Below are 27,082 nucleotides of genomic sequence, written 5' to 3'. Positions count from 1 at the left end.
CTGTGTGATCCTACCATGGAAAGTAAAGCCATCAGAATTACGACTGAAATACACACAACAAAGTGCTAGGGTATGTTTGCCTGGGCCAAAGATGTGGGTAAGAGATGGAAAATAGGCCCGTGTGGAATCTTGAGAGCAGTTGGCAGCATATAATGTACATTTTACTTCCTTGTGCATTGCTTAGTAAGTTGGCTGTTGGCAAATGGCATTACCAAGTTTTCTTCTTATAAACAATATGGATATTAAGATTAATCTTGGGGGATTTCACTGAATGCTTTCTTTTACAATGACTTATGAGGGAAGCCTATTTGTATCTAGAATTTCTTTGAACCCATGGCAAGGCTGGATTCTACTGTGTTCCTTCTTCTTAGGAAAATGAGAAAAATGAGACTGTGCCTGTTTTGTAATTCTGTTACCAAAAACTGAGGGAAAACATATGTTCTGTGTATTTTTCCAAGGCTATCTTTTGTAAATAAACTGTCATTGTTAATTTTGGGGACGGCTTCTGATTCATTACAAGCAGCAATTTTGCATATTACTATCTCTTAGAATCTTAATTTCTTACATATATCTCCTTCAGTTTTTCAATTTGATTCTTTCACCATCTTGCACGGCTTCTCAACATTCTTCTTTATCAATCATAAACATAATTAATCATAAACATGCCATACATGATTTGGTTGCATCCCTACTTTGTGCCTGACACAACTCTGGTTGCTGAAGATAAACTGATAAATAAGCAGTCAGGGCTCTTCCTCTCATAGGGCTTATTTTCACATGGGAGAAGGAAGGCCATAGGCAAATAAATGAGATAATTTTATGTAGTGATAAACACTATGGAGAAAGAAATTACAGGAGGCTATCATTTTAGTATGTAAAGGTAGCGTGCTATGATGGTCAAGAACACGGAAGGAGACTGGAGTCAGCCCAGAGTTTGAGTTACGGCCCTAACACTTCCCTGCTGTGTGATCAGAGGCAAGTTACTGAGGCTTTCTGTGCCTTAGTTTCTTCAGCTCTGAAATGGGGACAATCTTAGCCCTCATCTGAGAGGCTTGCTTTAAGGATTACATGATTACCTGTGGAGAGCTCTTAGAACCATGTCTACCACCTATGAGGCATGTTGCAACATTAGCTTTCATTATTTCAGTAGTTAATATTTAGTGAGCACTTTCTATGAGCCAGGGATTATGATTATAATGTACCCATCACAAGTACCCTATGAAGAAGCTATTGTTAACTGCTCTACACAGATGAGAAATCTGAAGGTTAGAGACGCTAAATAACTTTCACAAGGTCATGCAGCTAGAATGTAGCAGAAGCATCATCTTTCACTTCTGCTGTCTTTAAACGTCTTTCCATCTCTTTTCGTAAGAAGTAAGCTTTGTTTTTTCCAAATATTTACTTTCCAGTGGCTTGGGTATGAGCCCATTATATCCAAAATCTCATGTTAGTGCCTAGAAAGACAATACATATTTACTGACACTAAAATTCATCCTTCTCAGGTTTCCTCTTTTCCAATTATGATCATTTTTTTCTTTCATCTGTCTTTGTTTTGCTGCTGTTTAAAGTTCAATATTCATTATCTTAGCAACATATTTTATATACATTTGATGTTATTTTATTCAAATAGAATTCATTATCAACCATGTTGGCCTTTAGAGATGACATATAGTTTTCTGTGGCATTTATGCTTTTTGCATTAAATGCTTTAGTGCAGAGAGCTTTAGAAAGTATTTCCATTTGTGATGCCCCAGATTCTATCCATTTAGTTGAAATTCAAAATCGCTACTATTTTTCTTTTTGTGACCTTTTCAGATGCCTTTTTTCTCTCTTCCTAATCACAGTTCCATTTAACCAAATGACATGCAGAAATTCTCACTTCAGTGGTAATCTACTTTCGTTTTATGTCCAGTTTTAAACCATAATTACTACTCTCTTCCTTCAATTGCTCTGACAATTGGTATGTATTTTATTAAGCAACATCTAGCCAGATTTAAGAAAAGTGCTCTCAGAGCATAGGAGAGTTTTAAAGCCCCAGGGTTTAGCAGTACAATGTAGCTCTGCAGATTCTAAGACTATGCATATAATATGTTTCATGAGGCTTTGAAGAGAAAGTGCTATCAAATCTATGAATTTGGCCTAAACTAGTTGTATGACCATGAATTTGTTCTTTCTAAAGAAGTGGGGAATAGGTGAGGACATGGAGGGTGGTAGTTGAGATTAACTGTTGATTGACTCTTGGCCCTACTTGGAGATGTGGTTCTGCAAATCGGCATCTGACTCAGGAGACCACTGTTGGAATTTTGCTTCTGCCCCTTAATTGTGTAACTTCTCAAAGATTTTAATCCTTCATGTGCAAAATGGGGGGAATAATGGTATCTAGTGTTTGCAGTTAAATAGTATAACCTAGAGACATATTTAGATGTACTAGGCATAATGATACTTATTATTAGTTGTTACCTACTCTTTCCATGTTTATTTGTGGCTAAGTCCTTGAACGTAGTCCATTCCTTAATATGGAGACAATTTATTGTGGTATAAAGCAGAAGCTCTCTTTCTCCTCTACCTGCAACTGTTTACCACTTATTTTTATTATTATCTTTGAGCCAGCGTCAGCTTTTCCACATGGTGCAACACATTTTCAAGATTCATTGACTTAAAAAAATCACTAGCATTCACATCTTCATCGACTAATTGATTGAGTCATTCATCAAATATTTATTGACTACTTACTATGGTCACTCCCCTCCCCATGAAGTCTACAGTCTGTGGCGAGATTGGACATTTGTTTACATCAATTGCAAGACTAAGGGGGAAGTGTAACAATACAAGATACTGAGGTAGCACAGAGGAAGCAGGGTTACTCCACTGGGGATGGAGTGGTACAGCCAGGAAGGCTTCCTGAGGAGAAAATCTCTAGCTTGTTCTTTGAAAAAATAAAATAAAAGAGTTTGTCAAGCAGACAAGTACAGAAGGGAATTCTGGGCAAAGAAATAATTGCTAAGTCACAGAAGACAAAACATCAAAAGCCTATTAGGCAAATGATAGGCAATTTGGTTTCACTAGACTATAAAGTGCAAAGAGAATATATCTGGGTATGTGAGATACATGTACTTTGATGTAAAGTACCTAAGAAAACTATGCCTGCCATACAATGCTCGTAGATACATATAAATTTTACTTTAAAGACCAACCCTCAGTTTATAAAATGAAGTAGATTATATTTTATATTCAGATAGATTTGTATCTACTTTACAGCTTGTTCAATATTCTCAGGCTGTCTGTGAAGTTTTATTATGTTTGGTTTATAATTGGAAAGACAAAGATATAGAATTGCAATGAGGCAACACACAGTGTGAGAGATATACAACAGCTCAGAGAAAAAAACAACTGAAATAATGCATACTGAATATTTCAATACCATCAACATCTACAAAATGATCAAATAAAAGATCAATCAAAAAAATTCCACTTTCTTTGCTTCTAATAAGAAGATTAAAATTTCACTCATCAGAAGACTATTGAAAATGTTTTCTCTTGAATTTACTGGGAGGGAAAAATGTGCTCCTCACTGTAAATAGAACTATCCAAGTTGAAAACACTTGGTATTTCCTCAGTGGTTTGCTCTGCACATGCTCCCAGGCTCCCTCACCCTCACCCTCCACCCCAACTAGCCTCCCATCTTCATTTCTTTGGCCTGCATCCGCTGTGTTTTGACGATGATTATGTAGACACTCTCCTTTCATTCTCTCTCACTAATGGTTGCTCAAAGCCCTATTTGTCTGCAAATTTATAGGAAATCGTGTTTCTTTTAAAATGCCCTTTGTATTTCTAAGTGCTAAGTCATAACAGCTAGGAATTATCACTAAGACTCTAACATTCCTCCTTTGCTTCCTGGAAAAAATCTCCTGCAATGAATGACATCTATTTTTAAGAAATTCAAATATTTAAAAGAAAATGAAAACCATTAAAAATTTGGAAAATATAGGGTATTTTTATTTATATTACTAAGAAATTAATCATTTATAAAGAATCTTCTAAGTGACCTTAACTAAAGAGGGATGTATATACGTATTCACTATCACCTAATAAAGAAAGATTATTAAGTAACTTTATGTAAAAATGTCTATTGTATGAAACTAGGTAATTCTTGCACATGTTTCCAAAGAAATGGAGTGGCTTTAACCTTGATTTCAGATCCCATTAGACTTCACTGACCTCTTTTAAGAATATTAAGTGTTCAACATTTTTCTAGGAAAAAACACACATACCAGTTAATGAAGAACACTGCATGAAGATTTCCTTTGAAACTCATGATGTGTTGGTAATTTACACAGCACATTGAGTATTGTGATGGTCGCATTGAAAAAATATCTAATATTTATAAAATTATTTTTGATTTGGGAAAATATCTTAGGCTATGCGGAGCAGATGTAAATGGTAACCCAACTGAGAAATAAACATTTTTTTATTCCTTAATTCCCCAGGTTATGAAGCATCCTCCTGTTAAACATTTTTTCCCTTTTAAATCACTGCAAATAAGAGTATCTATATTCTTCTCTGGTCTTAGTTCCAATGTTTATTTAAATAAATTATTCATTAATTAAATGGCTGTCTCTAAGGGCAAGGGGAAATGAAGTCGATGGAGACAAAGTAGAAATGAGATTTCTCAGTGCAGCTTCTAATACTATTTTGATTTTTGAAACCATGTAATTACATTACTATTTAAAAAAAAAAAAAAGTCAAAACAATATACCATTAAATGTGTACCTACCAAACAAACACGAATACGCTTTCTTAAAATATATTTCTGTATTAAATTTAGGGGAAGCCCGTTCATCTGTCCTTATTTGGATAAAATAATTATAGAACAGTTTGATGCGGAAGAACATTTGAAGAATAAAGTATGAAGCACGAGAAATAGGATCAGAGGAACTGGGTGCAAGTTCAGCTCACAGCACTTACTTGCCCATGACTTTGGGCAAGTCACTTAAATTCACGGGGCTTCACTTTCCTTCGCTATGACTTAGAACGATGATAAGACTACATGTCTAGTTACCTCTTGCAGTTGTTCTGTAGCTCTGATGTGAAAATGCAAAGTCTTAAACTTGTGCTAGTTCACATTTTGTATTTTGTTTAATGTTTCCAAGACGTTCAAAAGTGCACAAAACCGCTATTAGTTTCATTGGGGGGAAAAAAGACTGTTCGCTTAAGTTTTTACTTTCACGCAGCAAACAATCAAAATAAAACTGAGAGTGTTTTTGTCTTTGGCTGCTTGGTCAGCAGTGATGCCAGAATCAGTCCTGGGACCACATATGCTACTCTAAGATCGAATATGTTTTTAGCATGCACAGTCAATGCTTGGGAGCTCCAGATAACTAACACGCCTTCTAATAGGCACTGAATTGGGGCGAATCTGCTCTGCCACCTACAGTTCAAGAGAAGCTAGCTGCAAGGCATGAATGTTTGTTTAGCTCACTCATTCATCTTACAAATCTTTATTCAATGGCCGCCGTGTACCAGGCACTGTTCTCGGCCTTGAGGACAGAGCGAGCAGTGATCAAAACAGACAAAACTTCATGCCCTCATGGAGTTTACATTCTATGGGAAAATTAACTGATCTTACAGCTTTTTTAGATTCTAACCACACAAACCTTAATCTGAACAGCTTTATTTTATTTATTTATTTATTTATTTATTTATTTATTTATTTATTTATTTATTTATTTTTTCTGTCTGCTAAAACAGCTTCCAACTGTTTTTTTTTGTTTTGTTTTGTTTTGGTGGCAGAATCCTTGCTTCATGCATCCAAGTCCAAACGTGAAAAACAATAAAGCCTGCTCTGGTTGGAGAGGAATTAAGGCCAGGGCCCAGGCTGTCCCCTCCCACAGGCTTCCAGCCCTGCTCCTGCAGTTCCTTCACTGGACCCTAGGACTCTTCAGAGAGCAGTTTCCTTGACACTCCCACAGGCATTATCTCCACATCAATTCTGTTGCCTGAAGAATCCCTCAAAAGCCTATATCCACAGTCTCCCAAGGGCATTCTCAAGGTCCTTTCCCCCACCATGAGTCTGCTTCTGTCTCTCTCCGCATAATAACTGCATTATAGGCTTTCTGGTCTTTCTGATAATTCCCTTAACAATGAGAGTTACCATTTATTGAAGATGTGCTGCTTATCAGGAACTGTATTTAGCCCTTTTATGTGAATTGAATAATTTAATCCTCAAAATTGTCCAATGACATGGGTGTGAACCCCCATTTTACAGATAAAGAATGATATTTCAAGAGGTGGAATAATTTATCCAAGGTCACACAGCCGTCAATGGTAGAGCTGGGATTTGAACCATACTGATCTGATTTCACAGTAGGAACTCTTAACTACTGATGCTTCCCAAACACTGTGAAGCCCTTCCACCCTCTCAGGGATAGTTCTGAGTATAATGCAAAGCTCTGAGGAGAGCAGAGGGGAGCCCAGTGTTTACTCAAACAAGCTTGCTGTTGAGCGTTGTGATACTATCTGTCATTTATGGATGGCCTGCCACATTCCAGACATTCTACATCCATTTTCTCCAATGCTTCCAGCAACTTTGGAGGTAAACATAATCATCCCTATGCTATAGGTGAAGAATTTCAGGCTCAGAGAGGTTGTCACTCCCTGCCTCACAGGTAGTAAGTGGTGAGTCCTCTGCCTGCCTTTGTGCCAGTTTGGGGCCACAGCTATTCCCAGAGCTGAACTACAGGCCCAAGACTCTCATATCCTGAAGAGAACAAAAACAACAACAAGTAAAAGAAGAAGACAACACACCTTTCTAGACTGGATCTGCTCCCTGACCCAGGGCCTATTTCAAGCCAGTCCTGTCTCTGTTGTCAATTACATCTGATTATTAGCCTCCCTGATCCTGCCTACCGCGGGCCCTGTCTAGCCTAAAAACACTCCTGTCTCGATTTCCCCACGAGACTCATTTTTGTCCGCTCTGTTATCTCTCTCCTTTCTCTCCTGGAGTATATGATACCTTTTCCTCTTTGGATTCTTCATACCACCTTTTTCCCTTCCCATTTTCTCTCCAACCCTTTAATCATCATGCAAATCTGGTTCCTTTTCCATACTCCTATGAGCATCTGTCTAGTGCAATGGTTGTTCTGAGATCGAATCCTGATTTTACTCGACTGGTTAGCTGTCTGATCTTGGGAAAACCACTAATGCTTTCTGCGTCTCAGTTTCCTCATTTGTAAATCAGCAAATGGGCAAAGCAACAGAATCTATGCCACAGGTTTTTGAGAGGCTTAAACAAGTTAACAGATACTGAGATTTTTGTCAGGCACATAGTAAATGTTCCACACAGGCTAGTTTTAATTATTCGCTTTCTTGTAATCATCTCTCTTTCTCTTTCCATCTTTTTTTTTGGTCATAGATATTTTATTCTGCTTTAGTTAAATTAAAAAAAAAAATATAGAGTTCATGTAAAATAGATACGTTCATTCATTGAAGTTATTCATTTATTTTTTTCATCTGGCCTATATTTAGTAAATGCCTACTATGAACTAGGCACTGTGCTAGCGATTGGGTGTAAAGATGAATAAAACATGCTTCTCCCTGAGGGATTTGCCTTGTAACTAGTCGATAATGCTTTGCCAAATTTTTATAGAATGGATGCATTTATGTGTTTTTATAAGCCAATATGCAAATCAATTGGTCTTATCACCTACTTTCCCTTTGAGTCCATCTACTTCTCTCCTCCTATGCTGCAGTTACTCTGATCTAACCACCGCCACCTTCAACTTGATGAGCACCTTTCAACTGGTCCTTCCTCTGCCCCCCTGGAACTCTGGCCTATTCTCCATTCAGCAGCCAGATCCATCTTTTGAAAAGCAAACCTGATTCTGCCAGCCTCTGGCTTAAAAACTATTCAACATGGGTGCTTTTAGGAGAAAGAACCAAATACTTAACAGTCCTGCATAATGTGCCTCTGTTTCCCTCTTTTACCTTCTAATGTACAGTGTTTTTCTCCCTTTCTCGAGTTTGCTTTCAGTCCTTCCATAGCCCCAGCCTCTCTCCTTCCTAGGTGACTGTGCACACCTTTCCCTCCTCTTCCTTACGCCTTCCTCTGCTCTGCTTTGACAAATTAATGCCTACTCACCCCTCAGATTAAAGAAAATGTTATTTCCTAGGGATACCTTCTTGACCCTCTAGGTTAGAGTTTTTTGTTTGTTTTGATTTGGTCTGCTTTAGTGGACTCTAAGAGTATACTTGAGTTTCTAGACTCTAAGTTTCTAGATCCAAGTTCTTTTTTTTTTTTCTAGATGAGTATCTTAGCTTGTACAATTGACTACTGTGATTTTACCTGGTTAACGACAGGTACACTGGGGAAAGGGTCATGTCTATTTTGCTCATCATTTTATCTCCAAAGTCCAGGGCAGCGCGTCACTCATTGGAAGCATTTAATAAACATTAGATGAATGAAGCTTGAATGAATGAATGTTTGTTCTGTCATTACTTAATTTTTGTAATATGTCAGCAACGCTTTATTAAGAAAGCTAATTACCCTTAGCAGTGGGAATGTGAATATGAGGAAATTGAGAGGGGCCATAAGAAAAGATTATCTTGAACCACAGTGCAGTTTGGATACTTTTGCCTTTTACAGACTTAGTCATTGGCTGTACCAGGAACCCTATTTGGATTAGGGACCTATAAGGCACGTTAAAGATGCATATATTTCCTAGGCTTGGCTTTTCCATTCCAAACTTGCGACTACTTGTGAATCTAAGAATTCAAGATACTGACACTATTTCGTGTCTTTCTGTACCCTTCATTTCCTGAAATTGATTTGTTTTTTCATACTACTTCCTTTTAGCCTCAATAAATCTACTTCCAAGCTTGGTAATTACAATTTAAAACCATCATTGGAGGGCTCAAATCCTATTGAACACAGAGAGAATGATTTCTACAGATATAGATTTTTTCCCTTTCCACAAATAGATGGAAGCAGAATTTGCATATTTTCAAATGTGTGGAATTAAAAGAGAATATTTAGAAATTACCTGCTTGTAATTATTGTTTTTTTTTATGACAACTTTTAATTAGAAGACACAGGAAACTAAATTTCACAGATTGTCAGCTGGAAAGAGCCATAAAAATAATTTCTCTAACCATCTAAATTAACAAACAAGGGAAGCAATGTTCAGAAAAGACAAGTTGCTTGGATGTGAAAGCATTGAGACAGAGTTGGGGAAAGGAGAAGGAAGATGCCTCATTACTCATTATTAAATTTGAGGACTAGCTTAAATAGGGGGATATTCAAACAGAAAGGAGGGCAAACTAGACTCAGCACTCAGAATGCATGTATGGTGCTATGTGTTAGACGGAGGTTGGGGAGGAAATAAAAGCAACTAGGAGAAGGCTGAAAAAAAGGATACATTGAGTGAGGGACTATCCCAGGAGATTTTTAGTTCTAGGAGGAAGCAGTATCTGTTAATGGAATGTGTATGTGTGAGAGAGAGTTGTGGAGAAACACAGGGCTAAGCAATAACAATTCTAGAGTCATGTAAGATTTTATTTAAGTTTCTTTCCTAACACTTTAGTAAAAATTATAATATGCCAACCGGATTAATTAAACTATATTTAATGCAACATTTTTGGAGAAATCTGATATGTGGCAATACAGAATATTACTAAAGATGAATTGATTGATAATAGGTAGATGGATAGATGAGTGGACAGATAGATGGATGGATGGATGGATGGATGGATGGATGACACTGCTGTAGGAAGAGGTTAAGATGGGGAAGAGAAAACTCATAATATATTTGAACTGTTTATTGAATTTTTAATATTTTAAGATTGATGGTTATTTTTTTAAATTAACAATAATTGCTTATACTTTTAAAGCTCTCTTTTATACATCATTCAACTGTGCTACAGGAACAATAGCAATTAACACTAACAAGTTAGAAATGAAAATGACGTTGTGTGCATGAGAAAGCCTCAGACTCCATTTATGTACATTTTTATAACTCATTTGTGTCCATTTGATCATAATAATCTTATTGAATTAGATTCCTTGGGCTATTTAAGTCATCTGCCATCATGAGCTACTATAGTAAATTAAAAGAATTAAGCAATTTACTAGCTGCTCAGCATGGTAGCTATGACAACTTTTAAAATATTGAACTGCTTTCCTATCTGGATGCTGACTGAGCTTCAGCGTCCCCATCTATGAAACGAAGAAGCTGGACAAGACGATCTTTAAAGATTTTCCAGCTCTTAATTTTCATTTCTCACGATTCTAGTTAAATCACACCATACGAATTAACTTAACTAGACTGTGCATTCATTTCTTCTTAAAGAATAAAAAAAAATGCAAAGATGTAATGCTAGTGACAACACTTTCAACTAATGGAACTTATGCTTCTATGTTACCTGAGGTTAGGGGTCATGTTTTTAATCTAGAATTTAATAACTGAAGGTTATTCTGATAATATCTTATCCATCCTAACCTTTTTTTAATAGATGAGAACACTGAGACTCATAAAGATAAATAACTACCACAGGTCACACAGCTAAAGTTAGAGTTGGCAGTAGCATACTTCTCTTCTCTCCCCACTCCAGAGTCTTGCATAGTACTTTCCATTCCAAAGCTCATCTTAAATGTTCCCTGATGATGCTGATGAAATTTCTGACCAAGGCCCACAGCTGGCCTGTATGAATCTTGCCTGCACATTTAAGACGCAGTTATGTGCGCTGAGAAAATATTTCAACATGCCACAGCTGCTCATTCATAAGCATAAACTTATGCAGACATTGATTTAAAGAAAGAAATAGAGCTTGCATTATAACTAAGCTTTTCGGATGTCCTACATAGTTTTATTTCTGAGAACCTCCAGGCATAAAAGGTATCTATCGTCTTCACAGGGTAAATTACATATTCATTTCAAGCTCTCATCATATCTTTGACCCTGTAGGGAAATGCACCCTAGTGTCCAACTCTGGTTTAAGCTCAGTGGCTTAATTCTTATCACTCTGCATAAGATCAGAGTTTCACTTAATGCTGAAAAGAATACCTATTAGCTTCAGGTTTCAAAGGAGTGAAAATCATTTTCTTAAATGAACTTCTGCTTGAAAATCAGTAAATTAGTCAAAGCAATTTTATAGTGATGCCTTCCTGACTTTCGTTTGGTTCATAAAGCCATCCATTGGGATGGAGTTCAATCTGACCTCATTCCAACTCACTGCTTCTTTACTCATTTGCAGCGGAGGCCATGATTAAAGACAGTGAAGCTCAGATAGGTTCATTGTCTCATTAATTAAGGACTTTGAGCAAGATTTATGAATTTGCTTGATAACCTGTGCTTAGAGGTACGGGACAGGCAAAGTAGAGGTGGATGCCACACGAACTTCTTAGATCCCCTGCAACCTAGCCTGTCCCTAGTAAAACCACTGAGACATGACTAATCATGGAGTATACACTTGCCAAAAATCAAACTTGGCAATGCAGCCTTATATGACTTTGCCCAGTACTCCAAGTAGAGGGAATCCCACTTAATATTGACAAATGACAATTTTTGCTGGGTCCGTAAGTATTCTAAAGCAGTGCTTCTCAAACTTTAATGTACATACAAAAAAACCTGTGGATCTTGATAAAAATGAAGATTCTGACTTAGTGGACCTGGGTTGGGGCTTGAGATTGTGCATTTCTAACAAGCTCTCAGTTGATATTTATGTTGCTAGTTCATGGACTACTCTTGACTGACCAAGACTCTAGAACAATTAATTTCTTCCCCCGGCTTCCTGTATGGCTTACTTCCTCACTCCTTTTAGGTTTCTGCTGAAATATCATCTTATTAGCAATGCCTTCCCTACCCACCATATATTTCTCTGTCACTATCACCTGTACCTTTCTTCATATTAATATATATAATTTATCACTATCTCACACGTTATATTTATTTATATTGATTCACCACTTTATCATTTCCCTAGAACATTGACTGAGACATAGTAAGTGTTCAGTAACAAATATCTATTAATGAATTAATATATTCATTAACTGTGTGGCCACTCTGCCCTAATTCCATAAACCAGACTACGCTCATGAGTCTTTAGGTAATAATCAACTCTGTCCGTTGAGCTTTCCTTTTAGGAACTCAGGTATTCTGTTAAAGAATAAAAGCTGGAGGAAAACAATCCCCTCCACTGTCTACTCAAGTCCCGGCTGGCGAATGGGGACCACGGTCGACTTCCTCTTTCCCACTTGCAGGCCCTTCTAAGCCCTTGTGGTGTTCCCAACAATGCTGAGTAGTCAGAGTAAAGGCAACAGGATATTGGTGGCTTTCCTCAGAATGGCTTGGCAATTAATTGTCTCTATTTTGTGCTTTATCCAACAATTTATATCGTTCACTTGGTTCTCCTAGTCAATATCTGGTAGTTTATTATTTCAACCCCAGTCAGTGATTTCCCACTAACTATAGGTATTATTACACTAGTGAGAAGGCAACACATAAGGTAAAGATTTGCCCCAATCTGACCCAGAGGAATGTGGTTATTAGATCCTTTTGGATAAATATATGACTTGCATTAGTTTGTAATTAAGCTGTAATCAATACCTTTGTTTATTCATTAGTGGTGTTAAAGTTGAGTTTCAAAACTTTAAAAAAATGTTAGAGCTTTAATCATCTATGTGCTATGTTACACAGCAACAGCTGTAGATTTTCTGCAATTCAGGAGAAAGGGTCGCTGAATTGCAGAAAAGTTTTTGTAACAAAAACACAAATGAAACCAACTAAAAGCTGCATCAATACCAAATGTCCAATCTAGGGATTTACCATTTCTGTATCTAATATCAAACTCTAGGCCATTCATTCAATATTCATTCAACAACTATTTCTTAAGCACCTGCTATTCATATTTGTCAACAAACTGAAGATATTATATTGCACTTCTAAAACAACGGGAGACCCATTTGATAACACTTTAATTAAGCATAGTCAAATCATATCGAGCAAATTAGCAGAGGAGATAAAATGAGTGATAGAAGGGTCCTAGCCTTCTAGAAGCTTACTTGAATGGAGAAATGTACAAACCATGATAAGGGACACACCAGGTGTCTGAATACAGATCTAGGAAGCTCAAAGACTCAATCAACATTGACTTAGCAGATTAAAGATGGCTTCATAATGGAATTGACATCTGAGAGCCTTTATGATAAGTAGGAATCCTACCGGTAGAGAGGGAAAAGAGGGAATTCCATGGAGAGAAACCCACACGAGCAAAGGCTCAGAAACATGACAATTCAGGATCAAGTATGGGAGCAGGGAGAAGCCCTGTGCAGCAGTGGGAGAGAGAAAAAGGATGATGCTGGTGGGTGATGGTGAGGTGACTGGGGAGGGGGTATGAAGGTTGGCTGGGACCATATTGTGAAGGGCAAGTTTGTGCACCGGCAAAATGGGGTCATATATGTTGGAAAAACAATTCTAAAAGGAATGGGTAAAGATGGCAGGGAAGGGTAAGGAAAGATATATATATATATATATATATATATATATATATATATATATATATATGTATTTAGGTGGGGAACAGGCATTTTGTTTCCTGTTTTGAAGTAATGTTGGAGTAACTTTACTAATTGAATATAGGTAATTGAAGTTTTTTACAAGAATTAAATTTCCATATGGCTTAAGTAGAATTATTCCTGGAGCAGCAGATATATGATCCTTTTTTAAAAAAAGAGAGAATGCTCCAGATCTCAGGGAGAACTTCAACAGGGAGATAGGAAGCATAAAAGTGGAGATGGAAACCATGAAAAAGAGCAAGTCAGAAATAAAGGATACAATAATGGATATGAAGAATATATTATGGAATCAACAGATTACATGAAACAGAGGATCCAACCAGCGCTGTAGAAGATAAGGTAGCAGAAAACACCCAACCAGAACAGCAAAAAGAAAAAAGAATACAAAAAATTGAGGACAGTTTAAGGGGCCTCCGGGACAATATCAAGCATACCTACATTCGTATTATAGGGGTACCAGAAGGAGAAGAAAGCAAGGAATTGAAAACCTATTTGAAGAAACAATGATTTGAAGAAATAATAACAGAAAACTTCCCTAACCTGGTGAAGGAAATGGACATACAAGCCCAGGAAACACAGAGAGTCCCAAACAAGATAAACCCAGAAAGGCCAATACCAAGACACATCATAATTAAAATGCCAAATGTTAAAGACAAAGAGAGAATCTTAAAAGCAGCAAGAGAAAAGCAGTTAGTTACCTACAAGGGAACCCCATTAGACTTGCAGCTGATTTCTCAACAGAAACTTTGCAGGCAAGAAGGGATTGGCAGGAAATATTCCAAGTGATGAAAAGCCAGGACCTACAACCAAGATTACTCTACCCAGCAAAGCTATCATTTAGAATTGAAGGACAGATAAGGAACTTTCCATACAACAAAAAGCTGAAGGAGTTCATCACCACCAATCCAGTGTTACAAGGAATCTTAGAGGGACTTCTTTAAGATGGGAGGGGGGTTAAGGATGGTTAAATGGGGAAGAAATGAAGAAATACCAATTGGTTGTTACACAGTAGTCATGGGGATGAAGGGTATAGCATAAGGAATATAGTCAATAATATTGTAATAACCAGGTATGGTGGCAGATAGGTACTAGATCTATCAGGGTGATCGATGGGAATGGGGTTGGGGGCAGGGTGAAAAAGGTGAAGGTATTAATCAACAATTAACTACAACAATGTTGTAAAGATCATGTAAGGTGCCAGATGGACACTGGACTTATTAGGGGGATCACGTCATAGACTGTGTAGATGCCTGACTAATGCGCTATACACCTGAAGATGAAGTAGAATAATATTGAATGTCAACTATAACTAACTATATAGATATATATAGTCACGGGACGTGGAGTACAACATAGGGAAGGTAGTCAATGGAATTGTAACAGCTATATAAGATGTCAGAGGGGTAGTAGCTTGGGGGGTGGGTTATCACTTTATGAGGGGTGTAAATGTCTATTACATTGCTTTGTACACCTGAAACTAATAAAAAAAGAGAGAGAAAATAACTTCATTATTTTCTTCCTATTATTAATGTAATGCATGTTAATTTCAAAGTAAGCATGTGGTACAAATTGGATTAAAAAAATGGTAAAAATGAATCATAATCACATCACCATAAAGAAACATTGTTTGTATGTGACTCTTCAAATTTGTCTTTAATCCCATCACCTAGAACTAGACATTGAGTAAGACTCACGGTGGACAGAGTAATCAGACAATTGGTGCCCAGGTCTGAATTAAGCAGAAGTGAGTATAACAACGTTGGCCTTACTTTAGGCAGTGAAATTTACCAAGGAAGACATTTATTGCTACATTATGATATTTATAAATTATTTATAATTATTTCACAAAATGTGCTAAGTACTATGAAAAACAGTTGGAAATGTTTTTTTTTTTTTTGCAACACCCACTTGTTTAGCACTTATTCTCTGCTTTGAAGCAAAAATGAAAAACTGCAAGTAGTAAAAATGCATCTCTTCAATCTTCCATTACCTTCAAGTGGAAATTTAAATACTAAAAAATGGTAAACTTTTATTCATTGGTTCAGCAAATTCTTTAAGAAATACCAATTATAGCACAACACTGAAGATAGATTTATCAGTGAACAAAATATAGGTTTTGTGTCTGCATGAATGGAGCTCACAATCTTATGTACTTTAGCAAGATATTTTTTCTCCATCTTCTCCAGAATAGAAATCTCACCCATTTTTCAAGGTCTGGCTCCATTCTATCAATTCCATGAAGTTCTTTTTGCATTGTTCTGGCTCCTGCAGGTTTATCCCTTCTCTGACATTTCATAATTCTTAGAGATGGTGCCATTATCAGACAATTTTGGTCCTATACCATCAGGAACTGATCTCTATTAAATGCATCTTAATCCTTTCTGCTCAATAAGTTAAAAAATTATTTAAAGACAAAGACTTGGCATGGGGTAAGAACAAAACTTTCTGAATGAATATCTAGAAACACTGAACAAGGCATCTAGAATATTTTTGGTAAAATCATTTGAATGTAAATAAAACAACTTATTTTACTGAAAGTATGGTTCTTGACAACCAAAAGAGATGTCAATAAAATATGTCTTAGCACGGACACCTAACAATACTGTTGCAAATAAAAGGGACTTGGTGAGAATTTCCCAGTGGAGTTTCATGATATACTTTTCTTTTCACTTGTTATTTTAAAGGCTGAAGGAATTCATCACCACTTACATGATCTTATTTTAAAGACAAATTGTTCATTATTTCCTAAAGATGTTGTACTTTAAATGTCCCTAAATGATCTAAACAACAATCCAATCAGTTTTCCATTTCAAACAATAGTTAAATTAAGGCTTAGTTGCACATTAAATTTGCAAATAGGGAAAATGATTGTTTGATGTTGCATGACCACATCCACTAATTTAAATCTGTAACAAATTAGAATACAGTTAGACTAATAGGGGAGTCATTCTGTGAATCTGATCTGTACTTTGGCATTCTGAAAAAAGCTTGTTGTTGTTACTTACAAGTTTCTTTAGAAGCACCTTAAAATTGATTTATATGATTTATAAGACATGCTTTGAACAGTACAGCACAATATCCAAATTAATGAAGTACAGCACAGTATCCAAATTAATGAAGTACAGCACAATATCCAAATTAAGTATATTGCTTAAAGGAAACTAAATGGTAAGGAAACTTAAGATGAAGATTTATGCTGATAGAACTAGGACAGGCTTGTCCTTTATTGCAGCATTTAAGGCTGGAAAGCATTGTTGATGGTCACTTGAACAGCTTTCTGTACTGCCAACAGCTTCTAATTGGTATAACTATAGTTTTGACCATCTTACTAGTCTACAGAATCGTTTGAGCTGAAAAATTTTCAGAAATGGGTAAACAGGCAGGGATATTTATGTCATATGCCAGGTTATGGTGAAGGGCATAGAGTTTGAGATGGAAAGAAAACAGCTGTCGAGGAAATGGAAGAATCCCATGAAAAAGTTTATGCGAAGTAGAATTTGTTCATCAAATTGTGCTGACCCATACCTTTTCATTTTCTGTTTTACAGTGGATACTTTGGAGCCATGTATTCATATTAGAAGACATATCTTCTAATTTTTAAGTAGTAGGAGAACTTCCAATAACTGTCTGAGAAGAACATGTTCCCTTGGTGTTGTCACCATTCCTCTTTGACAGTCACATATCCCCTCCTTGCCAGCTCTCTAGCCACATCTGGACTAGGGCAATAGGAGAAGGCACTTAATCATTTTTTTCTGTTGCTAAAACCATTGCAAATTCTAGTCAGGCAAAGTGAAAGTAATGTACCAAAACACATGTAGCAGAATGTTTTCTCTACTCTCACGTAAAATATGTGATTGGCCACGATTAATGGTAAAACCTAAGATGTGACAGGAAAGACACAAACCTGTCTTTCAAACAACAGTAAGCCAATTGACATTAAAAATTATTTGAAAAGCCAAAGAAGCTCTATATACCCACTTACACAAAAGGTCTTCCTTGAAGGTATCTTGTATTTTCCTATTTGGCTGTTTCAAACTTCTCTCCGCTAGCCATGTATTCCAAAAGCAATTAACTACACTTCTTGAAGACAAAAGCCATACTCCTCTGTCTTTTTTTTTGTAGAAAGTCTAGCCCACAGTGTGCTTAACTATATTTCATTATCAAAAGTATACAAATTTGCTAAGAAATCAACTACACGAAAGATAACATCCCACTGGTCTCATTGAACCTCATTTTGAGCACAGAAACAGATGTTGAAACAAACCAAAGATTAGTGTATGACTAATCCAATTTATGACCTCTCACCAAGTCTCAGGGTTTGTAGTGATGTATTTCAAATAAGCGATAGTGTAGCAAAAAGAGTGAAACATAAAAATCCATATCAAGGGTATCCAAAAACCACGTTAGTGGTAATAAAAGTTAATGCCTCAAGGAGACAATGTGGTCTACTGATCTATTTCTGTGGATGAAATCTCTCCCCATTGCTTCCTAAACCTTAATTATTTTCATAGTATCCAATGCTGACCAAAAGTGTGTACCAGATAACAATAAAAATGAAATAAAGTTGATTCTAGCTGCTATTTATTTGAACTCATATTTCAAACAGGGTTTTTTTCTAACTGCTGTTGGAACAGTAACGGGAACAAAGCCTCATGTTCATGGGACATGAAACATTGATTTTGCAAAATAGGTCGTTTTCAACAACCTTGTTGGTGGTGACTGGTTAATACAGGTGACGAGAAATGTGGGTACACATTCACACCGCATATATGAAAACGATAGAAGTTCAGGATCTCACTGACCTTCCGGTTGGTATTGTGCTATAATTGTCACCGTCTGTCCAGCCCCCTTTAGTGCAGCAGCAGCCTGTTCATGGGATGCCCCACGGAGGTCAATGCCATTAACCTGAAAGACAGGAAGCCAGAGAATTTTGGTGTTTCACAAGGCATATTATTCAGATAGACAGAATCAAAAAAGGTTCCCAAAACGGAGAGGCTAAGATTACATCACCTGCCTCAAAACCCTTCATGTTCTACCCAGGCCTTTGAGTGTTAACTGATAGGTTCCATGCTCTTGAGAACTTCTAGTTAGCAGACACATGAAATTTCGTCTTGTGGGGTTTGTGCTGTGGTTTGACTGGGTTAAAACTTTTTTGTCTACTACCCACATCCCCAGGGATTGTAGTGTGTGCATTTAATATGCCTCTGTGAGCTTCCTAAATTTCTGGGGTAGATCGAAGCCTTCAAAATTAGAGGAAAAACAGGACAATAAAGAGAGACACATGTAATGTGCACAGACGAGTATGTGCTGACAGATTAATATATTCAGATGAGGTTCTGGGGAGACTGAATGGAATAGGGCTGGCTGCCTGCCAAATCCCTGTCTTTGGTCAGACGCCTGGTCCTGTCATCCTGAGCTTGGTTAGATAGCCCTGAGCCTTGTTCCAAAATAAACTTGACTGCCCCATTTCTCATGCACAATTCCGGCATGAATTCTGACAAAATAAAATAAAGAATGTCTGGAGTTTATGTTGCTGTTCCTAACTCCCATTTTGGGGCCCGTGCCAGAAGAGAAACAGAACATCTAAAAAACAAGCACAAAACTCTGCCAAAAGGGAAAAATTTTTCTGAAGTCAAACTTAATGAGAAGCAAAAGCTAAAATCTTTCTCCAATCAATCAATATAAGTCAACACAAGATAATTACTGATTGCTTTTCAATGACACAGCTCTCTTTCTGCCCCGGGAAAGGGAGGATGGGTAGGGAACAAAGGTGAACAAGATAAGCCCTAGGAAGCTTTCCTGCTTCGACTGAATACACAGTAAGTCCAGTTTTCTAACCTATGTGGAGCTAGGTTTTTGCAGATGATATTAGAACTCTGCTTCCTTTTATTTACAGGGAAGGTGGCTACAGCCCATGAAAAAGAATAAAATAACTGATCGGTTTATCTACACATAAAATATAGAATCTTATCTGGCCTTTCATCAATCCTCTTTGACAATGAAATTGGGGGTGAGGATGGGGGTGGTGGTTACTGCTTTTTCCCTGTCAGGCCTGGAACATCAATTCTACATCCTGGTCCTCTCATAATAACCTTGTGAAAGTCTCCTTATTCACTTCTATACATTTCCTGGCCTCTTCCCTGGCTTTCTATTCTGGTGAGCTCCTTACTGAAAGCACTGATTACACACAGTAAATTGGGAAGTCCACTAAGCTAGGCTTGGTCTGGCTGTGCCACTCACTACCAAAGTGTCGCTTAAGCCTCAGTTCTCTCCTGCCTCTTTGAGTTAGACTCGAAGAGCTCCTTGAGTCTCATAGCCCCTCTGAACTATAAAATCTCAGATCTGCTCCTTGGTAGATGGCAGTCATTTCAGAGACTGTCCAGGCATTGATGAGTCAGAAGTATGACTCAGAGAGCCGGAAGAGACAGGAAAAGTAATTTGATCTAGGCTCTTGCCTGCAGTAAACTGAATGCACAAATGCCAGGGACCAAATAATTTCTTCTCTTGTCAAACAATTTGAGTTCGCTTTTCATTAAAAAAAAATAATATGTGATTAAGGAAAATGCAGTCTAATGGTTCAGAAAAGTATATAAGGAAAAGTAAAAAGTCCCTCCACCATCTGCACTTCTGTGGGAATCACTGTTAGCAGTTTCTTGCGTACACTTTATAGAAATCTACTATAGCACATGTAAGCACACTGCTTTATTTCTGTTTCTCTATTTTAATACACTATTGCCTTTTAATTTAAATGAAGAGGATCATATCATGTATAAAATTCTATAACTTATTTTTGTTTTGCTTTTTATTTAACCATGTATCTTACACATCTTCCAGGTCAGCTTATATCATTCTATTTTTTTAATGGTAGCCTATTCCATGATACGGATACACCAGAGTGTTTTCAATACGATCCCTATTGATGTAGTTAGGGTTGTGTCTGCTTTTTGCTACCGCAAACACTTATGCATGTGTTTCTAAAGGATAAATTCCCTGGAAATATACTTCCTAGGTCAAACATACATTATTTATTTCTTTTGATTTGCTATTGCATATTTTAAAAATGATTGTTCACTACACAAATAGGAACTAATAAACAAGGAAACAAAAACAGGCTATAATCTCATTGCCCAGATAATGTATTGATATAAAACTTAAATTAATTTGTGTACATAATGCAAACATGAAAGTTAAAGCAACATAAAAAGGCATTAAAATGGAAGGTTCCTCCTACCTCATATTATTCTCTCCAAAGTAACCATGTTGATGGTGCTTGTATGCACTACCAATTATTTTTGTTATGAATATAGCAGGTTTATGAAATTATGAATAATTTAAAACTTTTATACAAATAAGATCATATTTTCTACATTGTTTTATACCTTGATTTTTTTCCCCACTTACTAATATATCTTAGAGTGCTTTCTTCATTCACATATTCCTATACATTGTCTCATTTTTTTAAACAACTGTGCAATGTTCTATTGTTCAACATAAAACCATTTATTTTACCAGTGCATGGTCGATGGATCTTTAGGTTGCTTCAGTATTTTGCTATTGTAAATAATACTGTAATAAATATCGTCTAACAATAACTTGTTGGATAAAGGGTATGAGTGTTAAATCTTGATAGCTATTGCCAAGTTCCCTCCCAAAATGTAGCATTCTTTTACACTCCTACAAATAATATATTATTGGCTACTTCCTTACACTCATAAAAACTGCATATACCCCAACATTTGACCTTTGCTATTCTGATAGGTAGAAATTGTATTTTTAAATTTTGCATTTTTCCAGTTACGAGGTTAAGTTTCTTTTTATATATTTGTTGGTTATTTAAATTTCTTTTTGCCTAAAATGCCTGTTTACTTATTTTGCTTAATTTTTATTTGGATAGTTGTTCTTTTTAAATTGTATCTGCATATTAAAAATATTAGTGTTCCATCTCAGATAACTATTGCAAATACACTTACTAGTTTGGTATTTGTATTTTGTATTATTATATTTTAACTTTCCCTTGTATGATATTTCTTGCCAATCAGAACTTTAAATGTTTCATATAGGCATATTTATCACTTTTTTTCCTCTTCAGCTTTTGAGTTTTATATTATATCTTCCTTACTCCAATATATTTAACAAATTACCCACTGTTTTCTTCTAGTACAACCATAGTTTAATTTTTAGCCACTTAATCTTTGATCTACTGGAATATATTTCGGTGTTTGATGCAAGACCCAGGTAAACAACCCACTCTTCCTTGGACCTGTCTAGCATCAAATTTCTACAACTTTCAATATTCTAATTATCCTCTAAAATTTTCTCAGTTCGTGTACTAAGAGAACATGGAAAAGTGAGAAGAAACAACAGATTTGAACTTAGAGAGAACTGGGTTTGAATCCTGAATCCACCAGCTTTACCTAAGTAACTTGGGAAAGTTACTTAACTTCTCTGAACCTTTACAGGTTTCCTTACCTGGAAAATGGGTATAATACCTACCCATCAAGGCTGTTACATGAAATAAATGAGACAAAATTGGAAAGCCCTTAACACAGAGCCTGGTACAAATAGGCATTCAGCAAATAGTGTCTATTATTGTTGTGAGTATTTCTTCAGAGAGCTGTGGTTATAAGAGCTGAAATAAAATCTAATGGAAATTAACCAATACATAATATAGTATGTGGGTTACTTCATGTCCCCCTGCCTTCCCTCCTAGGAACACAGAAATTCAGTACTGGAAGAGCCTTAAAAACTTAATCACTCAGCACTCACACATCAGAGATGACCCCTCATAAGGGAAGGGACTTGCCCAAAGTCATGTCAGAATTAGCCCAGAGTCAGGACCAGCCAGGGCTTCTCTTGCCCAGCCCAGACCTCTCTGTGCTGTAGATGATGTGCCTGACCATAGCTTGTGTCCCACTGGGCAGTAATAACCAACCCTTGTTCATGCTAGGCCTAATTCTACATGGGTCTCTACATTTGTAGAACACTTGATGCTGCTATTATCCTGAGGAATACCACATAGCCTGTGTATCTGTGGATTTCCCTTCAGGTTTTTAGCACACATGCTTTCTTCCAGTGTTTCAAACTTTTCAAGGTCCCTTCGATTCTTATTTCTATCCCTGAGGTTTAAGGCTTTATCGGTAATCTTTTCTCAAATATCATTTTCAGAGGTATTCAAAAACAGTTTTCATCATTGATATGACATTTTAAAATACCAAGTGTGACACAGACTCATATATTTATTATTTCTATTTTTCTGCTTCCGTTTGAATTTTCTCTTCTTGAGGCATTATAGACCAACTTATAATGATCAGATCATGTAGGGCTGAAACAAAAGGCTTTGGGCAGGCTAGAAAAATTCCATCTATTGCCATCTCCTTATGTATACAACAGTCACGGGATCATAGAAAAAAATAAATTCTATTTGCTATGATATCCTTTTCACAACCATGGATAGAAAGTCTAGAACTTCTTGTTGATTCAAGCAGTTGAAGGTTTTTTTTTTTCAGATGCTGATGTGAATGAAGGTAAATGGTATATCACGTCCAGAGTCAACATTTTTTCTTTTTGTTTTTAAAAGATGAGCATTATGTTTGCTACTTCGGCCACTAGGGTCCCTGGTCTGGGGTTCCAGGGGTTCCCTAAATACATAATTCTATGTTCGCCAGAAATATTTATCTATTTCTTAGACTTATAGAAAGAGTAATATCAGAATGAGAGAATGTCAGAAAGGGGAGAGCCTGTGTGATCCTCTTCAATCCCTGAGGTAAACAATTAAGCTGATTCAAGCACATTATTCTTATACCCTCGTCCCTCACCGGTTGATCTTTTTCATTTCTCCGATTCAGGTATTTCTGCATCCTTGCACATGCTATTTTACTCATATAGAACATAATTTTTCATCTCTCCCTCACCTGGAAAACTGCTCTCAGTTCTTAAAGATTCAATCTGAATGGACTGGTGGCATGTGCTTTCTTGTAAACTCCTAAAGGTAGGAGCTTGTCGTACTGGAACTTGTATCCCTAGCATAGTGCCTGGCAAGTGGGAGATGCATGATAAGTGAAGAGGTGAGTGAACAGCAAGCTAGTGAGTGAAAATTCCATTCATGCTACATTGTCCCAGGCCGATGGTCATATAAGCTTTATGTGAGCCTGGCTTCACACTGACGAAGAGCTTACTGTCTTTCAGGGAAATCCATTCCACTTGGGGTCAGCTCTAGTGATACAAAAAGTTCTTTGTGTTGAATCTAAATCATCTGCCCTCTGAGGGTTCAGAAAATATTTCTTCTTTTCTTTGATTTCTTCTCTTATGTGGTCCTCTTCTACTATTTGAAGACAATTTTCTCTTTTTCAGGTTAAATTACCTCACTCCCTTCCCTATCCCTTCATATGATTCTCACTAAGTGACAATTTGCCTCCAGGGACAGAGAACTTCCTCCTTCTCTGGTCTGTCCATTCCATTTTGGGATGGCTCTTGTGAGTGTTATTGTTAGCATCCTGATTTTATTTAACACCTCATCAGACTCAGTGGAGTGCATACGAGGTCAGTTATGGCAACATGGCAGTTCACTTTTAGCTATTACCTTTTAATGTGCTCCTAGTGCAGTATCTAGAGCTAAACACAGTGCTGATACAAATTCTGTTTCTTTAAAATATCCGTTTTAGTAATTTCCTCTTCCAATTCAAGGGAGGGAGTGAACCAGAGTGACACACAGCCATTGTCAAGCAATTTATTATGCAGTAGAGGACAATGACAGGTAAACACACACAATTAAAAGTGCCTGGTGGTAAGTGATATGACAAGAAAAGATCAAGGCCACTGTGAGCTGTGCCCTCCTAAAAAAAAGAAAGAAAGAAAGAAAAGAAAAGCTCAGAATGCTCTGGGACCCAGAGGAGGGGCCTTTACCAAGGTATGAAGTGGTATGAGAAGGTTTTCTGCAGGAAGTGACATCAGAAACAAGATCTGAATGACTTATCCAGGAAGGGTTGTGGAGCGAGGGATGGGCAGAGGGGAAGGGACATACAGAGAGAGAAGTCAGATGTGTCAGAATCCCTGTGGACATGAGACGGGGGGTCTCGCACATTTGAAAAATAGAAAGTAGTCGTTACTGAAGGACAGAAAGGGGAGAAAAGAGACTGGGAAAGAGGTGAGAGATGAGGTAGGAGAAATGAAGGTGACGATGCGGATGATGGTGATGGCGATGACAGTGGTGACAGATGACATGTATGTACTTACTCTGTGGCGAGCACTGTTCTAAGCATTTCTGTATACCAATTCCCTTAACCCTCATAACAGTTCTATGAAGCCAGGACACCTGACAATGCCAGTTTTACAGAGGAAGACACTGGGGCATAGACAGATTAAATATTAAGTTGGTGCAAAAGTAATTGTGGTTTTTGCAATTATTTTTAACCTTTTAAACTGCAATTACTTGTGCACCAACCTAATAACTTGCCCAAGGTTTCACTGTTCATAGATGGCAAAGCCAGGAATTAAACGCAGGTAAACTGCTTTAAGAGTCTGCATTCTTAACCATGACACACTCCTGCCTCTCAAGGATTGGGTGGTACAGGCATGTTATGCCACTTTAATGAATTTTGAGTTTATTGTGACTGTAGTGGGGGAACCGTTCCTCAGCTTAGAATTGAGAGAGATTATTTTACCATCACTCCTGTACAACAGAAGTGCTTACAGCTAGAGAAAATACAGGGAATATGCAAGAGGCATGTGCTATCGCCAACCCAACTAAGAGCCTCCCAAGTTGAATTGATCCTTTCGGTGATGCTTCTCAGAAGGCAGCAACACTGCTTGTGGCTGGTGAGGTTTCCCATCCCTGTTCATGACATTGGCGTGCTATGGAAACAGTGTCATGGCAAGAACACTGGGTGTAGATTTGGAAAGGCCAAGATTCAAATCTGGCCTCATCACTTACCAACTCTATGACATTGGGTACTTGGATAAGTTACTTAACTTCTTTGTCCTTCAGTTTCCTCATATGCAACACAAGATATTAACCCTTATTTTGCTGGGTTGTGGTCTGGATAATTAATGCAAATAAAGTACTTCGCATAACATCTGGCACATTGAGTAGGTACTCAATCAACGGTTGCTATTTGTATTATAGCATATCCATTATCTATGAAATCCAGATTTTAAAGTCTGGACTTTTATTAGTAATAGCAAAATCAGAGAATAGATTTGATATAAGATTGTCTTGGAATAGCTAAGAGTAGCTAAGAACTACAAATTTAAGTGAATTATTAATTGTGAAAAAGGACAAAGGGGCAACCCAGGGGAAAAGGCTAGATAATTGGAACCAGATTTCAATTAAAATTAGTCAGGTACAGAACACGAGGGACTGTTTCAAGCAAGTTATTTCGCAGTTGGGGGTCTGGTTGCTATGTGGCACCGGGGCCGCAGTGAAGAAACTGGGGCAGAATCCAAACTGTTTCTACTTTCTTCAGACTAGAGGTGGTAAGATGAGCAGATGTATTAACAGTGAAGTAAATGTAGAAGGCTCCATCTTTTCTCAAGAGGAAAAAAAAATATCTATTTTCATTTTCCTGAAGGGATACAATGTAGTGAGTTGGAAATTTCGGTTCAGTTGCTAACTCCGCCACTAACTGACTCAGGCCCGTTGATAAGCTGCTATGGAAAATGGAAGGTGATAGGTCCAATTGTCTCTAGGGTCCCCTGTGACTCAAAATTCAATGACTTCCATGGTTTAAAAATAACATCTCCAAAGTGTTTTACAGTTAGAAAACTGTTTTCCCACCTCACATTTCTTACTGAACAAGGTGAGGCGTAAACAAATAAATATAATAAAAGTATTCACATGTATTAACTGATCCTTATCACATACTTGTGAGGGAAGCAAGGGAACTATAAATATCCTATTTAATCTTGAATTGTGAGCATGCTGGGCTGGTTGGCATAGAGCACGGAAACATGGTGCCAACCAAAGTGGACCTTGAATGTCAGGCTAAGAAGCTTTGTCAATATATGGAGCATAGAAAAATAGTTAATGTTAATAATCATTTAAATAAAATAAAAGCCGGGGAGGGTTTTTTTTAGGAGCATTGGACATAACTGGATTTGTGTTAGGGTTGGGGGGGAGGGGATAATGATGGCATCAGTGAAAAGTTGGGTTTGAAGAACTAAATGATCAAAGCTAGGATGATCAGATGGGAGACTACTGCAATATTACAAATGATAGATGACTAAGACCTGAATTAGAAAAACGAGAATGGAATTGAGGGTGGGAAATGGGGCATAGACTTGCGAGAGGACACAGAGGAACGTTCTATACAGCTGTTTACCTCAAATACTTCTGGGAACCAAACAGAGTTTAAACAATATGCATAATGTTGAATGGGTTGGAAATGGGAGACGAGAAGGTGATTAGAGGGGAGAGGATACCGTGAATCAAGATGGGAACACAGGGTGAAAAGTGGGTTTGGACAAGAGGATAATTGATTTGTTTAAGATATGCTGAGTTTGCTGTGTCTATTGGACATC

At 37.2% G+C, this 27,082-nt stretch overlaps 1 protein-coding gene across 29 annotated transcripts in view; it reads right to left on the bottom strand.

Moving 5' to 3' along the window:
• The window catches only part of DLG2 (discs large MAGUK scaffold protein 2), a 1,894,072-nt gene that overhangs the window by 278,348 nt on the left and 1,588,642 nt on the right, over positions 1–27,082 (bottom strand). For all 29 annotated transcript variants that reach the window (XM_088791538.1, XM_088791536.1, XM_074335659.2 and 26 more), the window contains one exon: positions 18,370–18,472. In XM_088791538.1, the coding sequence (XP_088647664.1) occupies positions 18,370–18,472 (103 nt within the window). The remainder of the gene's footprint in view (positions 1–18,369; positions 18,473–27,082) is intronic.

The sequence above is a fragment of the Rhinolophus sinicus genome, chromosome 14 (assembly GCF_057876585.1).
Source record: "Rhinolophus sinicus isolate RSI-liver-muscle chromosome 14, RSI-T2T, whole genome shotgun sequence".
In the NCBI taxonomy this organism is placed as follows: Eukaryota; Metazoa; Chordata; class Mammalia; order Chiroptera; family Rhinolophidae; genus Rhinolophus; species Rhinolophus sinicus.
This window is presented reverse-complemented; position numbering and strand designations above follow the sequence as displayed.